Source organism: Carcharhinus amblyrhynchos, chromosome 2 (genome assembly GCF_965287045.1).
Source record: "Carcharhinus amblyrhynchos chromosome 2, sCarAmb.v2.hapA, whole genome shotgun sequence".
Classification (NCBI taxonomy): Eukaryota; Metazoa; Chordata; class Chondrichthyes; order Carcharhiniformes; family Carcharhinidae; genus Carcharhinus; species Carcharhinus amblyrhynchos.
The window spans coordinates 115597400-115618996 of record NC_137325.1 but is presented as its reverse complement, the minus strand read 5'-3'; the positions used below and the strand labels follow the sequence as shown (position 1 = coordinate 115618996).

The window sequence follows — 21597 nt, the reverse complement described above, 5'->3', positions numbered from 1 at the left end:
AGATTGACAAAAAAGTTGATAAAGGAGGGTAGAAGAAGCTATGAAGCTGGGCTAGCGCTTAATATAAAAAAGGATAGCAAGAGTTTTTATAAATATATAAAAAGGAAGAGGCTGGCTAGGGTGAACGTTGGTCCCTTAGCGGATGAGAAAGGGGACCTAGTGGTAGGGGATGGGGATATGGCTAAGGTCTTGAATAACTTTTTTGTTTCTGTCTTCACGGAGGAGGACGTGAATAATTTGCCGGGTGTTAGCGATGGAAAGGTGGTAGGACTGGAGGGTCTTAATGACATTACTGTTACTCGAGAGGTGGTGCGCGACAGACTGGAGGGGCTGATTGTGGACAAGTCCCCAGGACCGGATGGAATGCATCCGAGGGTGCTGAAAGAAATGGCGGAGGTGATAGTGGATGCCTTGGTGGTTATTTTCCAGACGTCGCTGGATTCCGGGGAAGTGCCGGAGGATTGGAAAACGGCTAATGTTACGCCGTTGTTTAAGAAGGGTGCCAGGCAAAAGGCGGGGAATTACAGGCCGGTTAGTTTAACGTCTGTGGTAGGTAAAATGTTAGAATCCGTCATTAAGGAGGAAATTGCGAGGCATCTTGAAGGGAATTGCTTGATAGGGCAGACGCAACACGGTTTCATTAAAGGGAAGTCGTGTCTGACCAATTTACTGGAGTTCTATGAGGATGTGTCTAGGGCGGTGGATAGAGGAGAGCCGGTGGATGTGGTCTTTCTGGATTTTCAGAAGGCGTTTGATAAGGTACCTCACAAGAGGTTACTGCAGAAGGTCAGAGGACATGGAGTTGGGGGTAGGGTGTTAGCGTGGATAGAGGATTGGTTGTCAAATAGGAGGCAGAGAGTGGGGGTCAATGGGTGCTATTCGGATTGGCGGTTGGTGACTAGTGGGGTGCCCCAGGGGTCGGTGCTGGGGCCTCAGCTATTTACCATTTATATAGATGATCTGGAGGAGGGAACCGAGTGTAGGGTGTCGAAATTTGCTGATGACACCAAGATTGGGGGAAAGGCAAATTGTGCGGAGGGTGTGGAGAGTCTGCAGAAGGATCTAGATAGGCTGGGCGAATGGGCCAGGAAATGGCAAATGGAATTTAATGTTGGCAAGTGTGAGGTGGTCCACTTTGGTAGGAAGAATGGTAGGAAGGACTATTACTTACGTGGCGAAAAACTGCAGCAGGCGACGGTGCAGAGGGACCTCGGGGTCCTTGTGCATGAGTCGCAAAAACCCAGCCTGCAAGTGCAGCAGGTGGTCAGGAAGGCGAATGGGATGCTGGCCTTCATAGCGAGGGGGATTGAATATAAAAGTAGGGAGGTCTTGCTGCAGCTGTATAGGGCATTGGTGAGGCCGCAGCTGGAGTACTGTGTGCAGTTTTGGGCGCCGCACCTGCGCAAGGATATTTTGGCCCTGGAGGGAGTGCAGAGGAGGTTTACTAGGCTGATACCGGAGTTGAGGGGGTTGAGCTATGAGGAGAGGCTGAATAAACTAGGCTTGTACTCGTTAGAGTTTAGAAGAATGAGGGGAGATCTCATTGAGACGTATAAGATGATGAATGGGATGGATAGGATAGAGGTGGAAAGACTCTTCCCGCTCAAAAAAGACAGTAGGACTAGGGGGCACAGCCTCAAGATAAAGGGGGGGCGGTTCAGAACGGAGTTGAGGAGGAACTTCTTCACTCAAAGGGTGGTGAATCTCTGGAATTCTCTGCCCGTTGAAGTGGTGGAGGCTGCCTCGCTAAATATTTTTAAGAAGCGGGTTGATGGGTTTTTGATAAGAGAGGGGATTAAGGGTTATGGGGAGAGGGCGGGAAAGTGGAACTGAGCCACGACAGATCAGCCATGATCTTATTGAATGGCGGGGCAGGCTCGAAGGGCCAGATGGCCTACTCCTGCTCCTATTTCTTATGTTCTTATGTTCTTATGTATTGCTGGAAGGGATAAAAACAAACATGCCTTTTGCTCAGAAATTGCTTTCTTTCATCTCTCATCTTGTTCACAGTCTGGGATATAACACACAGGAAATGGTTTCTGCTGAGATGGTAATCAGCCTCCATTTTCAATGCAACTGCCAGAGATTACAGTTTTTGCATTGCATCGCTTCCTTTGAAGTGTCTCTATCTGAAATAGGAATTTCAGCAAGTGGCTCTTTTACAGCAGTGATGGGTATCCTAGGCTACCCATGAATGGGTAGCTGTTGCTGTTGCTTGGGGTCCAATAATGGGTTCAGAGCCTTCCTCAGTTTGTCAAGATTATATCTCCCAACATTGGCTTGGTTTCCTATCTTGTATCGACCTTCATCATCAGATGTATTTGGCACAAAATCTGGTTCAGGAAACACAGAAATTTGTTTATATGGCTATTAATAGCAACATTATTAAAAATAGTAAGAAAAATACATTATCCCCCTTTTTTAAAACACAATTAAATTTAAAAAAATGAATGTCTTTATGGCGTTATACTCTAGCACAGTGAGTTAATTCTAGATATAATCCCTATGCTCAACTATAATTAGTAGCATTTTACCTCCAAATAAATTTGCTGTATTTCTCATTCTTTTTTCTTTTCCTGAAGATAACGACTCATACAGGATAACATGTCTGTATAGGCATTGACTCATGAGTGGGCTGCATGAATGGCCCACCTTTTTCTCAGTGGGCTGCAAGGTTGAAATTGTTAATGTACACTAACCATGATGTATGAAGAAGATTAAATACATTTAATACACACCAACTATTTTATAATGAGTTACAGAAAATACTAAATTATTCATATATTCATCAACTTCAAGTTGGAGAAATATTTACACTCACCTTGCGCATATTACGTTTTGCTGCACTTATCAAAGCTGGTGCCAGCTACAACTAAACATTATACATTTCTTTATTGTACAGATGTGTGCTTTAGGTATTTATTTATTTTTATTCACCTTTATTTTATGGATGAACCCTACTGCTCCCACTAACCTTTACTACTGGGTGGCATGGTGGCACAGTGGTTAACACTACTGCCACACAGTGCCTGGGATCCAGGTTCAATCCTGGCCTCTGGTCACTGTCTGTGTGGAGTTTACACATTCTTCCCATGTCTGCATGAATTTTCCCTGGGTGCTCCGGTTTCCTCCCATACTCCAAAGATGTGCAAGTTAGGTTGATTGGCCATGCTAAATTGCCCCCAAGTGTATGGGGGACTAGTAGTGTAAATACATGGGGTTGTGGGGCTAAGGCCTGGGTGATATTGTTGTCTGTACAGGCTGAATGGACCAAATGGCCTCCTTCTGCACTGTAAGGCTTCTATGGTACTGCTGTTGTAAAAACTATGAAGAAAACCTTACTTTAAAACGTAAGTCTTAGATCCACTCCTTTCTTCCTCATACTAAATGTGAAATTCAATCATACTATGATCACAATTATCTCGGACATATTTACTATGAGGTCATTAATTAATCTTCTTGGTGTACATTACCAGATCTAATATAGCCTTCTCTCTGGTTGGCTTTAATTTATTTTTCTTAATTTATAATTAATAAACACTGCATTCCTAATGAAGGCAAATTACTGCGGATGCTGGAATCTGCAACTAAAAGAGAAAATGCTGGAAAATCTCAGCAGGTCTGACAGCATCTGTAAGGAGAGAAAAGAGCTGACATTTCAAGTCCAGATAACCCTTTGTCAAAGCTGAAAGGCATAGAAAGTGGAAGATATACTGCAGGGGGAGCGATTTTAAAGATGAGTCATAGCTATAGAAACCAGGGGAAAAGACTGCTAAGAGCTGTCCACAGAGAGAATAGAGGGTGTGAATGGTCAAGCAGCAGAGAAGCTGTAAGCTGTGCCAGGTGGAGATGTTGGGGGAGGGGGGTAGAATGGGACAGAGGTAGAATGTAGAAAAGGGGAAGCGGTCAATGTTGTTGACCTGATACACTGCAGGAAAGGATGTCCCAAGGCATGGTACATTGGCGAGACCATGTAGACGCTACAACAATGGATGAATAGACACCACTGAACAGTCTCTTCCTGTTGGGGAATACTTCAGCAGTCATGGACATTCAACCTCTCATCTTCGGGTAAGCGTTCTTCAAGGTGGCCTTCATGGCACACGACAACGCAGAATCGCTGAGCAAAAACTGATAACCAAGTTCCGCACACATGAGGATGGCCTCAACCGGGATCTTAGGTTCATGTCATACTATCTGAAACCACCATGATTTGCCTGGACTTGCAAAATCTCACTAACTGTCCTGGCTTGAGACAATTCACACCTCTTTTAACCTGTGCTTAACCTTCTCTCCACTTGCATTGTCTGTACTTGTAAAAACTTGATTACTTGTAAAGCTTCGCATTCCAAACATTATCTTGTAAACTGAGCCTGTGTCTATGTGTGCCCTGTTTATGAACACAACACTTCACTCATCTGAACAAGGAGCAATGCTCTGAAAGCTTGTGCTACCAAATAAATCTATTGGACTTTAACCTGGTGTTGTGAGACTTCTTACTGCTCTTATAGTTAGTAAGGGAGTGAGTGAACATTGAGGGATCGACCCTTTTCTTTTCCACCCCCGGCAGCATCATCTTGTTGGTCACTGACTACTGTGCTTGCTGTCAAATTGAGGGCCATTTCTTTACAGCCTCCCAGTATGGACAAGACACCACACCACCTTTTCCCCGCTCAACATAACTGAGTGGCCACAGCTTTGAAAACTATTCTGCCCATTGGATTACTGTAAGACCAATCCTGTCAAAGGGCTGAGGAGGAAGATCCTATAAGGACACTGGAGCACCCACACCTGATAGAGCAGGATGCCAAGCTGAGACTTGTAACTTTTGCCTTTGTCAAGGAGGATTTGTGCTCACCCTGTCGGTTGGCTTGTGAGGCCTCAACCCTCCACGGTGCCCCAAACAACAGCTGGCTTGCAAGGCCTCCCAAGTCCTCTTTCTGGAGGAACCCCAACCCCCTCCATCTTGCGAGCCCTATACCATATTTCCTGTCCTTACAATGATGCTCACTACTGAATGAATCTTGATAACATTTTAACCAGTCTATTCCACTCACTGTCAAAGTGCAATCATTGTCTAACACAGCATAGTTAAATGAATCTGTGACTAATACTCTCATCACTGTATTAGCTTTCTGTGACAGTACAATTCCTTAAAAGTGATCATTATCATTTTAAAAAATATTCTTTCATGGGATGTGAGCATTGCTGACTAGGTCAGCATTTATTACCCATCCTTAATTGCCCTTGAGGAGACATGTAAGAGGCAACTGCATTGCTGTGGATCTGATGTCACATGTAGACAAGACCAGGTAAGGATGGCAAATTTCTTCCCTAATGGATCTCAGTGAACAAGATGGGTTTTTATGGGTTTCATGAACATCATTAGACTTTTTATTCCAGATTATTATTCAATTTAAATTCTACCATCTTCTGTGGTGGGATTCAAACCTGGATTCCAAGAGCAGTACCCTGTGTCATGTGGAATGTTCTGCAAGACGTGCTGGATCACCGACACGGATGCCATCATCTCACGTGAGAACACCATCACCAGGTACATGGTATGTACTCTTGCAACTTGGCCAACATTGTCTACCTGATGCACTGCAGGAAAGGATGTCCCGAGGCATGGTGCATTGGGGAGACCATGCAGACGCTACGACAACGGATGACTGAACACTGCTCAACAATCACCAGACAAGAATGTTCTCTTCCTGTTGGGGAAAATTTCAGCGGTCACAGGCATTTGGCCTCTGATCTTCAGGTAAGCATTCTCCAAGGCGGCCTTCATGAAACTCGACAACGCAGAGTCACTGAGCAGAGACAGGTAGCCAAGTTCTGCATGCATGAGGACGGCCTTAACCAGGATCTTGGGTTCATGTCACACTATCTGTAACCCCCCCACGACTTGCCTGGGCTTGCAAAACCTCACTAACTGTCCTGTCAGGAGACAATACATATCTCTTTAACCTGTGCTTAACGCTTTCTCCACTCACATTGCCTGTACCTTTAAGACTTGATTACCTATAAACACTTGCATTTGAATCATTATTTTGTAAATTGAGTTTGTGTCTTTATATGCCCTGTTTGCGAACAGAACTCCCACTTACTTGACAAAGGAGCAGCGCTGTGAAAGCTAGTGACTTTTGCTACTAAATAAACCTATTGGATTTCAACCTGGTGTTGTGAGACTTCTTACTGTCTCTGGAATACTAGTCCAGAGATAATACCACAATGTCACTACCTCGCCATGTTATCTTTAACCTCTGAATTCCGTGTGTTATTTGTCATTTCAAGAACCCTGCTCATCCTCTTTGAGTAGTTCATCACGTGGTGATATTTTGAGTTACACTTAAAGCACCTGTTATTTATTCCCTGGGCATTCTTGGGATCATTCCCCTTCAATTCCTGCTCCCATCCTGTTGTCCACAATAGTATCCAGATCTGTTAAAAATTCATTGATTCTCATACATTCTGTCTGTGACTGTTTCTTTGTATTCTCTCTGTCTGGATGATCTAGAAATGTGACAGTCATTCAGTCCTTCATTCTTTGTGGCATGGCAGAATGTCCTGTTGGTACCATTAAGGCTGCTGAGAATTATTGTTTACCCAGAAATTTATATCAGAGAGCGTAGCTGGGTGACCTGATCTCATGATTTAACCAATACCACTGTTCATCAAAAGGCATGGAAGTAGCACAGTTACAATTTTTATTTTCTTTATTTACCCCGTTTAAGTGCTAAACTACACAAAATGATAATGTGTGACAAAAACATGCACAAGAAATGTAAGATGAAACAAAACTTTAAACTGTGTATAGAAAAGTTGGGGAAACATGATTTAGTGGAATCTAAAATAAGACACACAATTCAATTCATTACTTGCAATATTTTTGACAAAAGTTTATTTTATTTCTCCTGGATTTCTAGGGCTGAACAAATATTAAAGGGATATCCCGATCTTTATCAAATCAAGTAAGTGTTAATTTTCATTTATAAAAGGAGATCATTATTAATAAATTATTAGCAAATTTCCCAATTTGTAAAGAAATATATTAGGCAGTTAATATGTTTTAGTTCAGGAATAATGCTGGACGGTATATCAATAGAACTTACTGAACTTCTGTGCATTTTTATGTCTACAAGCAGCTATATGAGCCCTAGACTAATGCCTCTTCTGAAGGATGATCCTCCTTCATTCTGCCCTGAAATTATTCACTCAAGTCCTTTATCGGGGCTTGAATCCATGACTTTCTGATTCTGAGGCTGAACTCTTGCCAGTGACCCAAACTGGCATGAAGGAGAGAATAAAAGAATAGTTAAATAAAATCCTTCAGGTACTAAGGTTTATAAGAGCTGGAAATAATTGGATTTGCAAAGACACAAACCCTCAGCATTTTCAATGGTTGGATAAAAGGTACTTATGGCTTTGTCAAAACTTTGGTTGAAAATAAGGTCTGGCTGTATTTCCGTTTTTAAACCATTTTATAGTTTTTTGTTGAATCCACACTTAACCAGCTTTTTAAAATTTGCCTAAAACATGGATATAGTTAGCAATCATATTATACCCATTTACTTCTGATCAAATTTTAGATTCTTGGAATTGTTTAAAGCTAAGTTGGGCTTGTTTGGACGTGATAAAAATGATGAGTATTTGATTGCATACTTGTTGAAGGTAAGCATATTATGTCACTAGATTTTAGACTATTCAGTTCTGCTGCTTTTTCTGTGTTGCCAACTAAGCCACGTATCACCCCATTCAATTTTTACCCAAGCTTTGAATCCACATCTTTTTCGAGTTTCTTTCCTATTTCCCCTTAGGTACTCTCTTGGTTCATTTTATATTCTATATTTCAAATTGTTGTTTTTAAGTTAAGGTAAAACAGAATGTCTTGGAATTGGGGGGATGATGATTTTCGTTCATTAATTCGTTTGATTCATTTGGTTGTGTGTGCTAGGCAGTGATTGCATCTTGACAGTGAGTGGAATAGACTGGTTAAAGTGTTATTGAGATTCACTCAGTAGTGAGCGCCATCATAAGGACAGGAAATATGGTACCAGGCTTGCAAAATGGTGGGGTTGGGGTGGGGGAGGGCGGCTTGCAAAATGGTGGAGTTGGGGGAGGGGAGCTTCGTTGTTCCCAGAGGGGAGATGATGACTTTGGTTTTCATGGAGAAAGTGATCCAGGCCAAAACATATAATTTTTCACACCATCACACAAAAAGGAGCAGCTGATCTCTCTGGACACATAATTTGAGGCTCAGAGATCTGGAAAGCGAGAGAGAGAGAGAGAGCGATGCTGCAGGGTGAAGAAGCAGAGAAGATACTGCTGTAAAAATAGGCTGCTTAGAAGGGTCAATTTTCTGTTTGGAAAGAATAGAGAATGGATGGGACTTTTGGAGATTTAAAATGAAGAAGTCGCTGAAGTGGACCTTGCAGCTGTGAGTCAGCTATGGGCTACCCAGAAGACTGAGTTAAGCAGTTTTCAGAAGACACTTGAAGACTTGCCCTGATATGGCAGGTACAATGCCTGCTGAGAAAAGCCAGGAGGGCTTTGATTTTACATCTATGAGACAATATTCCTGCTGAGAGTGTGATGTATTATACAAACAGGTGTGCTAATTAATTAATGTGTAAAGGTAGGTGTACTGGTTGCCAACTAAGTAGTGTTTAGTCTCTGCTGATTTTAGTTTGTTTGTTACGTAGAAGTCTTAAAATGGGAATTCTTGTCAGGTGATTCTTTCTGTTAATCAGTAGGAAATTCATCATTTTTAAAAGATTATTGGCCCTGATAGAGATCATAACAAGATACCCTGTATCTTTGCATTTTCCTTTATTGACAATTATAATGGCTGTGTTTTATTTATCTTAAAATGTAAAAGCAAACAGTCTTTTATAACTATTTCTAGTTCCTTTGGTAAACTCTCTAGTAGAGGGAACTTAAAGCCATTTATACTTTTAAAATACATTGTGTTTCTAATTATTACTTTCACTTTTATAGCTGATGGAAGATACAAGAGCAGATTTCACAATGACATTTCGTCAGCTTAGTGAGATTACGCAGCAACAGCTTGAGGCTCATAGCATTTCTGAGGTAAATGGATCAGGTCAAGATTTCAGATAAGTGTACAAATTTTAACTTGCCAGCCTGTAGACAGTTAGAATGGACAGAGTGACTTTACCTCTGCCTTTCTGCAGGTTTACTGTGGGGTCTTTCTTAAATGTTAGGTTGTGCCCCAATAAAGTCATTGGGGCCTGACTACAATTTTAACCTGAGACCTATGCAGAAAAGTCTTGGCTTCCTCACCAGGGCATTTTGGTGGCTAAAATCAATCAGCAGCTGCTTCAAGTGGACTTGGGCAGGAAATCAACGCTGAAGCGGTCCAGTGTTAAAATCTCCCGGGCATCTTGCTGTGGTGTCAACTGCCTCAGCCCTACCAAATGTTATTCAATTGGACATTGAAATTGGAGTATAAGATTCTGCAACATGCAGATTCCTCTGCAATATTTGTGAAAAAGAGCAATTATATTTATTCACGCTTCACATCTGAAACTTGTTAATGTTCTCATTGAAAAATTATAATTAAATATATAAACAATATTTAAATGTACTTTAAAAAAAACAGTTTCCCCCCCCTCCTTTCAATTGCTTTGAGTCCTTACTAGAGGTTTGAGACTTTTCTCTTAGCTGAAAACTTGTTCAACTGACATCAAATTCATATGTTAATTTAACTAGAATTAATGAACAATTTCTAGGCTTGCAATGTAAATGTCTAAATGCAATAAGTTGGCAGAATTTTATATCTAAAATATTTTAAAACAATTTATTGCGTCTATTTTTATGGTAGAAAACTGAAATATTGTTCAGAAATGATGGTGAACCAAAGGTCTAGTAAGAATGAGAAAATTAATCAGCATAAATAAAGAAACAGTACTCATGAAATTAAGGGCCCAATAAGTGGCAACAAATCCACTGGACCTAACAACTTTAATCCTAGGTTCTTAACTGAGGTAGCTGCAAGATGGCAAGCATAACTAATAGGGTATAGCAAGGATCAAAAATTATAATCACTTGGATGAGGGTTTTGAATGTAACATACCCAAGTTTGCCTGTGAGGCAAAATTTAACGGAAAAATAAGCAATCAAAAGGATCCAAAGAAGCTGTAAAGGATGTGGGCAGGGTAGGTGACTGCAAGTGTTATATTATCCAGTTTGGATGGAAAAATAAAAAAGAACAAGATGTATTGGTGAGAGACTGGAGAACGCTTGCATTCAGAGGGATCGCTGATTGTCCTTGTACCTCGAGCACAAAAGGTTAACATGCAGGCAGGCAACCAGTTAGGAAGACAAATAGTGTTCTAGATTTTGTTGTAAATGAAAAGAGTAAAGAAGTCTTAGTACAATTATACAAGGCATTGGTGAGGCCACACCTGAAATATGTGTACTAAGAGAGGACTTACTTTCTCCAATACTTGTTCTTTGAATAAAGTACAATGCTTGTTCTTTGAATGAGGTGATTGACCTATGAGGCAAGAGTGAATAGAGTACGCCTGTATTCACAGCAGTTTAGAATAATGGAAAGATGATCTAATTAGGCAATGACCCGTCCACGATTATCCTCAACAATGGGGCCATGCAAGACTGTGGCCGTAGCCCCTTGCTATACTCTTTATATGCCTATGACTGCTGGTCAAATTCCCCTCAGCTCGATTTTCAAGTTTGTTAATGACACCACTGTAGTGGGTTGGATCGCAAACATTGTCGAGGTGAAGTACAGGAAAGGGATAGAGAATCTCCAGGCTGATTCCAGGGATGGCAAGACTGATGTATGAGGAGAGATTGACTAAGTTAGGATTGTTTTCACTGGAGTTCAGAAGAACGAGGGGGGATCTCATAGAGGCTTACAAAATTCTAACAGGATTAGATAGGGTAGATGCAAGGAAGATAAAAGTAGATCAAAGATGTTTCTTAACTTCCTCTTCAGTAGTAGCAAAGCTGGGGAACTCTGAGTGGTTTGCATGTGTGGTGTTGTAATATGTTGCCAAGAAACTGTTTAGACAGTGATTGAATGAATCTTTGATCGTAGAGGTTTTCAGTAAATGCTTCAAGGACTGAATAAATCTTTTGGCTAATCCATTTGTTGATGGGTTGTCAGGTGCTGATTTTATGTGTTGGCTACTACTCACCTTCAGATAATCTTCAAACACTTCAAGCCATGTTGTGGCCAATTATCACTCACAATTTGGAAGTATCCAGGATCAGGGATCACAATGTGAGGATTCGGGGTAGACCATTTAGGATAGAGATGAGGAGACATTTCTTCACCCAAATGGTGGTGAGCCTGTAGCATTCATTACCACAGGAAGTAGGTGATGCCAAAACATTGAATGTGTTCAAGAGGCAGCTAGATGTAGCATTTGGGGCCAATGGGATCAAAGAGTATGAGGAGAAAGCGGAATTAGGCTATTGCATTGGACGATCAGCCATGATCGTGATGAATGAAGGAGCAGGCCAAATGGCTTCATCCTGCTCCTATCTTCTGTATTTCTAATCTGGTGAAATGGTGTAACAACAATAATCTTTCCCTCAATGACTGTAAAACGAACAAGATAACCATCGACTTTAGAAAGCTTTGTTGGGAACATGCCCCTGTCTACATCAACAGCGGTGAAATGGAAATGGTCAATAGCTTTAGGTTTCTAGGTATCCACATCACCAACAACCTGTCCTAATCCCTCCAGGCTGATGCTATAATTAAGAAAGCTCACCAATGCCTCTAGTTCCCTGGAGGCTTAGGAAATTCAGCACGTCTGCTAAGATCACCAATTTTTACAGATGCACCATAGAAAACATCTTTTCCTGTTGTATCACAGTTTGGTGTGGCTCCTGTTCTGACCAAGACTGCAAGAAACTACAAAGTGTTGCGAATGTAGTTCAGTCCATCATGAAAATTGGCCTCCCATTCATTGACTTTGTCTATATTTCCCATGGCCTTGGAAAAGCAGCCAATATAACCAAGGACCCCATGCACCCTGGGCATGCTGTCATCCTCCACCTTCTGTTGGGAAAAAGAAACAAAGCCTGAGATCATGTACCAACCGACTCAAGAACAGTTTCTTCCCCGCTGCCATCAGACTTTTGAATAGACCTATTCTATATTAAGTTGATCCTTCTTTACACGCTAGCTGTGACTGTAACACTATACTGGATGTAGCACCCTTTCCTTCTCCCCTATGTTCTCTACGAACAGTATGTTTTGACTGTACAGTGTAAGAAACAACACATTTCATTGTATGCCAATATATGTGACAATAATAAATCAAATCAAATATAACATTTAAAATTCTTAAGAAGCTTGGTGGGAGGGGCTTTGAGAAAATGAGAAATCCACGACAGAGGATCACAGTCTCAGAATAATGGGTTGACCACTTATAACTAAGGAAAACTTACTTCACTTAGATGAAGTGAACCTTAGAAATTCTCTATCCTAGTGAACTGTGGGCGCTCAGTAATTGAGCATATTCAAGAGAGAGGTAGATTGTTTTCTGGGTACAGTGGAAATTGAGGGATACAGGGATAATGCAGGAAGGTGGAATAAAGGTAGAAGATCAGCCAAGGTCACTTGTTGAATGTTGGTGCAGGTTCAAAGGACTAAATGGCCTGCACTGGCTCCTAATTCTTATGCTTTTACTATCTTGTGTTTATGATTTGAAGAATATTGATGGTCCATAATTGCAGATATTTTCAGTATTAAATTACTCTTATGACAAAATGATTTATTTTGGTATAGGAATACTGGGCTCTTCAAGATGTTGCAAGACACACAAAGTTCTTGTATTGGGTTAACTTGTATCTGTCAAGGTTGAAGAGGTAAGAATTCATTTGCTTTTGAAACCCTCTTAAAATCCTTCTGCAGAGATAGTGAGACTATAACTAATCCAGTTTATCTATCTTTAATTGCATCTTTAAGTTACTTTATCACTTACAGTATCTTTCAATTGTGAAGATCACTATACAAATCATGAACTGTTATAATCTCCTTGCTTTTTAATGTTTTGGTTTTTGATTAAAATAATCCAACAATATTGTGTGATGTTGATCATTTTGTTTTATATTTGCCCAACATTGTAACATTAGGGTGTTTCAGGCAATATGTTTTCTTTTAATGCTTTTGAAAAAGACAAGAAATTCCTGATGTGCACAACTTAGTTATAAATGGATGTAAATTTTTACAAATAATGATACTGTGATAAAAGTGTGCAAATGGTATGCATACATATTGTGGATTTTTTTATGATTCAGAATGTTTTAAAGTTCAGCTTTCTTCTACAGGTACTCAGCTTGTCTGGAAGGAATGACACAGGTTTATTAATAAGTTGTTGACTCTACAAAGGCTTGCTCTAGATAGGCAAAAAGCTTGCAAAGAAGCCAATGACATCACAAACTATACACATGATGAGACCCTTAATGTGACAGCACAACGACAGCCCCAAGTATTTAACAACTTTGATGATCAACACTTTCCAGCATCTCACTATTTAAGAAATATTTGGTACTTTTGTTGTCATGGATGCACATTCCAAATGGCCAGAAATTGTGCAAAGTCAATGACTGTGGAACAAACCATTAAAAAGCACGATGAGATTTTTGCTAGATTTGGGAAACCAGAACAAATTGTGAGTGATAATTGGTCACAACATGGCTCAAATGTTTGAAGATTATCTGAAGGTGAGTAGTAGTCAGTACATAAAATCAGAACCTTACAATCTATCAACAAATGGATTAGCCAGAAGATTTATTCAGTTCTCAAAGCATTTACTGAAAGCCTCTAAGGCCAAAGGTTCATTGAATCACCGTCTATGTAGTTTCTTGGCAATGTATTGCAACACCACACATGTAACCACTCAGAGTTCCCCAACTTTGCTACTGCTGAAGAGGAAGCTGAAAAATATCTTTGATCTGCTCTTATCAGAGGAGACATCCAAGAAAGTAGAACATTATCAGGAGTTGCAAATCTTGAGAAGAAAAGATCTTCCTGCAAGGTTTGGCACATGGATATACCACTAGCAAAAAGTGGGTTCCTGTACATGTATTGGCTCAAAACTGGCCCTGTCTTCTATACAGTACAAACTGAAGATGGGCTAATGTGGGGATGGCATGCTACATGCATCAAAGTGCCAGTACCTACTTTGAGATGAATCGCCTTCCATACCATCAGATACCGTAACCGCAACTTTTCATCAATCAGCAGAAATTGAAATTGCTGAAGAATCCCTTGCTGCTACTAGACTTCCTTTTGCAGAAGAAACTGTTACATCTTCCAGGGTAGAGGCGTTTTCTTTAAGAACCGGAGATTACCTCTAAGGTTTAAGAGCTACCAAATCCTTGAAATGCCCAGACAGCCAGTGCAGAATAGATGCCCACCTGATCTTCTTTCCTAAATTGTATTATTATTGCGTAATGATGCATTGCCTGCCCTTGTGTGTGTGTGTGTGTGTGTGTGTGTGTGTGTGTGTGTGTGTGTGTGTGTGTGTGTTTTGATCACTATGTAAAATACTATGATTATTTGTTGTTATGGGACCTTAGAAGTAAAGGGGGGGGAAGAATGTCATATGCCCTGGTTCCGAATGGACATCTTTGCTCTTAGTCCCACAGCTGGTTCGTATTTCCTGGTCCCACACCACCTGCTGACTGACCAAACTGACTATCCCCAAACTAACTGCAAACTGACAGTCTCTGTAAGCAAACATGCACAGATAAATTAATACGAAGGATCTACTCTAACCCCACCATCCCAACTTCTTGACAATGTGATGCACTTTGGGATGCTCCCTAACAAAAATGTAAACTACTCAGCTATGTTAGAAGCCTTTCATACTCAAGGCCATTGTGCTGCCTGCCTCCATTCTTGGTGAGGGGTGGGGAACAGGCAACGTTAATGCTGTTAAAGTACCACAGAAGGCTCAGAATTGACCGTAATTGTCTTGTCAATTGCCTTAATTAACTGCCTGGGAAATCTCCCTGGAGTTGGGAATTCATTGGGGAGAGGTCTTAACTCTGCCTCTCCCTATTTTCCCGTCCAACCCACCCTCCCAATCTTCATGGTGCTGGATAAATCTAGAATAAAGTGCCAAACCATTTCCTTTTGTGCTGTCAATTTCAATGGTCTTGTTTAAAAATTGTTTTAGTATTGTAAATCAGTGCTTTTATAACAGATGCACATAATGTTCCCAAATATTGTTTCTTGCAGGAACACTGTGGATTCAGATGAAGCACGCAGAAACAGAATGGAAAGTATGGTGTTTTAAAATAGGTTTCTTAATATAGCCTGTATGTTTCATGCAATAATTAGTAAAGTTAATAAAAAAATAAACTTGGAAGTCTCATTATTTATTTTGAAGGTGTCAACCCAAGGTACATCCTTCGCAACTGGATGGCAGAGTCAGCAATCAAAAAGTTGGAGCAAAATGACTTCTCTGAGGTAATCTTATTGCATTTTTCATCTAATAAATTGATCAATCTAAAAGATAGTTTTTTTGCCTCTCATTCAGATTGCCTTGGCCCTAGTGCTGCAGAATTTATCTCATCATAAACTCTGTTGCTTCTATAGTTTGGCATTGAGGAGCCCTAGTAAAACTGGATTCAATGGGAGTTGAGGAAAATTCTCTACTGGTTGTACTCATACCTGGCACAAAGGAAGATGGCTGTGGTTGACAGAGGTCAATAACCTCAGATCCGGGACATCACTGCAGGAATTCTTCAGGGTAGTGTCCTAGGCCCAACCATCTTCAGCTGCTTCATCAATGACTTTCCTTCCATCATAAGGTCAAACATAGGGATATTCACTAATGATTGCATAATGTTCAGCACCATTCATAGCTCCACAGATACTGAGAAAGACCATGTCCAAATGCAGCAAGACCTGGACGTTATCCAGGTTTGGGCTGAGAAGTACCAAGTAACTATTGTGCCATGCAAGTGCCAGACAATGACCATCTCAAACAAAGGAAAATCTATCCATCAGCCCTTAATGTTCAATGGCATTACCATTGCTGAATCCACCACTATCAACATCCTGACCATTGACTAGAAGTTTAACTGAACTAACCACATAAATACTGTGGCTACAAGAGAGGTCAGAGACTGCAAATTCAACAACTGTAATTCTGTAACTCATCACCTTACCACCACCACCACTGCTGCCCCCCGCGCCCCCCCCCATACACACACACACAAAAGAAACTTGTCCTCCATCTGCAAGAAGTTGATGGAATACTGTCCACTTGCCTAGACAAGGCAGCTCGAACAGCACTGAAGAAGCTTGACACCATCCTGGGAATGCAGCCTGCTTGATCGGCACTCCACTCACTACCTTAAATGTTTACTCCCTGCAGCACTAAAACTCAGTGGCAGCAGTGTGTACCATCTACAAGATGCACTGTAGCAACTCACCAAAGCTCCATTGACAGCACTTTACAAAGCTACAGTAGCCAACCATCTAGACAGACAAGGGCAGTGTGGGAACACCACCACCTACAGGTTCTCCTTCAGATCATACACCAGCTTCATTTGGAAATATATTGTCATTCCTTCACTGCTGGATTAAAACCCTGGAACTCCATTACTGACAGCATAGTGGGTGTCCCTATAACACATGGACTACAGTGGTTCAAGAAGGTGGCTCACTGCCATCTTCTTGAGGGCAATTAGGCACAAACAACAAATATTGACCAAACAGTGATGCTCATATCACATGAAAGAATAAATAAAATGGACACCTTTCAATGAGACCAATCGCAAAATGCTCCCCAGCTACTTCATTGAACACAGTTCCTGCCTTTCCCTGCTGCCTAATGCCATTATCCTTTTCAATACATGATGAATAGCAATCCTATTTCTCCTCTCTTCAGGTATCTATTTCCAAACATATGAAAAATAGTCCCAAATCCTAGAATAAATTCAATATTTGTCCAAAAGCAAGGTTTTATTCAGTGGCTGTACAAATATTGCGTAACATTTTTTCTCTACATTTGCTTTCTTTTGTGTCAATTTGCACTCTTCTAGCTATTCCTAGTCCTAAATCCCACCTGAATAGTGAAGTGCATGGCAGTTTATTTGGTATGTGTCTCTTCAGATTGTAATGCTCTTTCCTTCCAGTTATCCAATCCTTAGAAATGCACGTTTGTAATCTGCTTTTCTATTGCTGTTTCCTGAGCAACCTGATGGCCTGTTAAGTTACATCTACAAGTATCTGAGTAATAGTAAGAAGACTATCTTAAGAGATGGAAGGGTCATTTGAATTCCTTCCTATTACACCAGTAGCAGACACTTGTTAATAGAACTGCCTAATTACATAGAAGCATAGAATGTAAGAACCAGGAGTAGGCCATTTGGCCCTTCAAGCCTTCTGTCTCATTCATTATGATCATGGCTGATCATCAAGTTCAATATCTCGATTCTACCTCCCCCCGGCATATCCCTTGATCCCTTTAACCCCAAGAGCTATATCTAATTTCTTCTTGAAATCACACAATGTTTTGGCATCAACTACTTTCTGTGGTAGTGAATTTCACAGATTCACCACTGTCTTGGTGAAGAAACCTTTCCTCACCTCAGTCCTTAAAGGTTTACCCCTTAACCTCAAACTATGACCCTTGGTTCTGGATTCCCCCAACACCAGGAGCATTCTTTTTGAATCTTTTCTAATCCTATTAGAAGTTTATAAATTTCTATGAGATTCCCTTTCTTCTAAACTCCAATGAATGTAATCTTAACCGACTTAGTCTTTCCTTATATGACAAACCTGCCATCCCAGGAATTAGCCTGGTAAATCTTCGCTGCATTCTCTCTATAGCAAGAGCATCCTTCCTCAGATAAGGGCAGCAAAACTGCACACAGTACTCCAAGTGTGGCCTCACCAACATCCTAAACAATGCAGTAAAACATCCCTATCCCAATATTCAAATCCTCCTGCTATGAAGACCAATATATCACTTGCTTTCTTTACTGCCTGCTGAAACTGCGTGGTTACTTTCAGCAACTGATGCACGAGGACACCAAGGGCTCGCCAAGTATTCACACCTTTCAATTTGCACCCATTCAAATAATAATTCAAATAATAATAACTTTCCCCTTCTTTCTCAATCCCTTGGTCCTCCTTTGCTGAATTTTAAAGTGCTCCCAATCCTCGGGTCGATTGCTTTTTCTTGTCAACTTGTATGCTCCTTCATTGAATCTAGTACTATCTCTAATTTCCCTTGCAAGCCATGGTTTGGCTGTCGTTCTCTTTCCGCTCTTGCAATAAATAGGAAAAGACAACTTTTGCAGGTCACCTACTCATTCATTGAATGCCTATCATTTCTTCACCAGTGTCCTTCCTTTCAGTAATATTTCCCAGCCCATCATAGCTAATTCATGTCTCAGACTATCATTGTTACCTTTATTGAGATTCAGGAACCTGGTCTCAGAATTAACTATTTCACTACCCACCTTACAAAGAATTCTATCATATTATGGTCACTCATCCCCAAGGGTTCTCTCACAAGTAGATTGCCAACTAATCCTTTCTCATTGCAAAATACACAGTGCTAGATGGTCTGTTCCTTTGTTCCTCAACGTATTGGTCCAGAAAAATATTCCATAAAACTCCAAAAATTCCTCCTCTATTGTACTGTGATTTATTTGACTCTCCCAATCTATATGCAGATTAAAGTCACCCATAATCACAGATATTCCTTTGACACATGCATCTCTGATTTCCTGTCTAATGCTATTCCTTACATTACCACCACAGTTTGACGGCCTTATAACACCCCCATAATGTTTGTTGCCTCTTGGCTTTTCTTATCTTGATCTGTACAGATTCCCCATCATCTGTGCTAATATTTTTCCTCAATATTGTATCAATATCTTCTTTAATCAATGATGAACTCCACCATCTTTTCCTTTCCGTCTGTCCTTCCTAAACACTGAATAGTCCTCGTTGTTTAGTTCCATCCTTGGTCACCTTGGAGCTTGTTGGAGTTTTTTTCAGAAACTGTGTATTATGCTGGCTTTCTGAACTAACCCAATGACCTGTGGGGACAGTATTCTGATTAAAGACATTTCTTTATTTCCCAAGCTTGATCCATATACGTGGGAGAGAAATTTGGGGCAGTCCAAATCTACTCTAAAAGTATATAATTCTCAGCATTACAATTATACAATTTTCAAAAGTCATTTGCTCACCCCTTTGCTGACACCAGCTGGGTATTAGCCAATCATTGTTAGTATGGGTTATTTACCTTGGCCAATAACATTTATCCTTTGATAGCATGGAAATACATGAGCTTGTGGACTATAAGGGTGGGATTTTATGGCCTCGCTCTGGTGAGATCATAAAATCCTGCCCAAGGCCAATAGAGATTTCTGTTCTGGGAATCGCAAGCAGGTGAGGTGGTAGGGTTTCTGCGCAAGAGTTTCTCTCAGTTTCCTGACACTCTCCCTATCTGGTGTAATGTATGTCCTATTTATTAAACTGTCTGGGACTGCTAGGACTGTCTGGAGCCCACACGGATAAGAGTTCTTTTTCCCTTTGCTCAACAGTCGCATTGTTCAGAGGAATGTGGCTCTTTTTACTTGACTACATCCCAACATATGTTAAAGCAGTGTGTCATTAGCCAAGGCGCATGCTTTTAATACCGATTATAATCAATTTTCAAAAATACAGGTTTAAATTCTCTAACAGTCGTTATATGTGTCTTTATGCAAACAGTACCTTTGTAAAATATATTCCAGGCTCATTGTGACTTCAGTCTAAATTAACTTACCCTGATCTGTTGGTATTTTAGTCCCAAATTATTCTGAATTCCCTCTTACAGAGTCATATCTTTGTAATGCCAACTATATTACAGCCCTTTGCATCTATCTGCACAAATAATTCATCCATTCAGGTACAAAACCTTAAGGTGAGCCCTTTTAAAGTTTCTTGTCCCATTTCTACTATTTTTTACTGTGTCCTTACCTGACTCTGGCCCTTGATTTATTTGCCTTTCACTTTTCTTGTTCTTCTTGCTGTCTTTTCCCCTTGTTCTTGATTCCCCCTGCTCTGAATACTTATAGTGGTTCTCATCTCCCTGCTGTATTAGTTTAAACCCTCCCCAACCACTCCCATTAGTCTCCCATCTCTGCTTTTTCCCCTTGTTTTGCAGATTCTTTTTAAACCCCTTTTCACTTATGTATCTAATTCTCTTTTGAAAGTTACCAGTGATTCTTTTCCACCAGCCTTTTGGCCCTGCATTCCAGATTATGATGCGTTGTGCAGAGCACATTCTTTGCTGTTCTTTCCCAATTAGTACAAAGACTGCTATAGTCTCCTTGCTCCCCAGCCTGTATTGTTTACCCCTTTTTTCCTCTTCTGCATTCACTATCCCTCTCCAGCCATCCTTCTACAACAAGGTATGGTCTGATGGAACTCTGGCAGGAGCCTGTTCAGTTTTTATAAATTGGCTGAGCCTGGAAAATGGGCAGGGCTCGGTGTTGTACACAAAGAGCTGGGATCAAAGGGTGATATATAGATGGGTATAAGTCCTGTCTCTGCACATCGGTTATTACAGTCAACTCTTTGGCTGTATTTATCTCAAAAGGTAAAGTTAAATATTAATTGAGAAAATCAAATTCCTGTTTTCGCACTCCTATTTTGATAAATTGAAAATTCATTCAAAGTTTAAATTGTGAAGCATAATACGTCCATGGAAAAGCAGGACACTTTTATATTAATATAATGTTCACAGAGAAGTTACCTGTGTAAGTTTAAAATACCAATGGCACAAATGACAAATTATTTCTTTATTTTGCCTTAATAACAGGTTCACCTTCTACAGAAAATTTTACACCATCCTTTTAGCAAGCAGATAGAGGCAGAGGAAGCTGGATATTCTTCCCGTCCTCCTCCATGGGCTGGAGAGCTTCGTGTCAGCTGTTCCTCTTAATGATGAAAGTAAATTGTAACAAGACCAAAAATCATTAACAGCCCAAGTACTTTAGCCAAGTAATTCCATATTCTTCTTATGGGCAGATTTTACATAGGTTATGAGTTGTTGAATAAACTATGTTGTGCACATTGTCAATAAAGTTGCTCAATTTTAAAGTCTTGCTCATAACTACATCATGAAGCATAAAGTATACAAAAACAGAAAATGCTGGAAAATCTTAGAAGGTCAGATAGCACCTGTAGAGAATAGAGCTAATGTTTTGAGCCTGGATGACCCTTTGTCAGAGCTAAAGAGAAAGAAAATAGGACAAGATTTATACTATAAGGGTGGTGGGGTGTGAATCGTATGAGGATGTGAATCTTTAATTACCCCTGGAATCTTTTCCATCTGTCAAACCAGGATTAGGTCTAGCATCCCATACATATGATTATTAGAGAACTGCTTCAGTCATGCACTGAAATAATAAAATATAGCGCTGTACATGCCACAGACAAATGCAACTTTTCCAGTTTTGCAAAATCAGAGCTGCAATATATTATAACATATGCACTATTACAGCAATGCTATATATAAAAGATGGCAGCATACAGAATCAATTTTTTGGCACAATTTGGCTAATAATACA

General features: G+C 40.4%; 1 protein-coding gene across 5 annotated transcripts in view; it reads left to right on the top strand.

The window, feature by feature from the left end:
* LOC145357916 (protein nucleotidyltransferase YdiU-like) overlaps window positions 1-21106 on the top strand; it is a 79372-nt gene extending 58266 nt beyond the window's left edge. For 4 of the 5 annotated variants that reach the window (XM_080211505.1, XM_080211514.1, XM_080211488.1 and 1 more), the window contains 7 exons: window positions 6930-6974; window positions 7593-7674; window positions 9001-9093; window positions 12791-12870; window positions 15251-15294; window positions 15402-15481; window positions 20847-21106. In XM_080211505.1, the coding sequence (XP_080067631.1) occupies window positions 6930-6974; window positions 7593-7674; window positions 9001-9093; window positions 12791-12870; window positions 15251-15294; window positions 15402-15481; window positions 20847-20969 (547 nt within the window). In that variant the 3' untranslated portion in view covers window positions 20970-21106. Of the gene's footprint in view, window positions 1-6929; window positions 6975-7592; window positions 7675-9000; window positions 9094-12790; window positions 12871-15250; window positions 15295-15381; window positions 15482-20846 lie in introns of all 5 variants that reach the window. The other variant, XM_080211497.1, reaches the window with a different exon arrangement.
* Window positions 21107-21597: the final 491 nt, after the last annotated feature.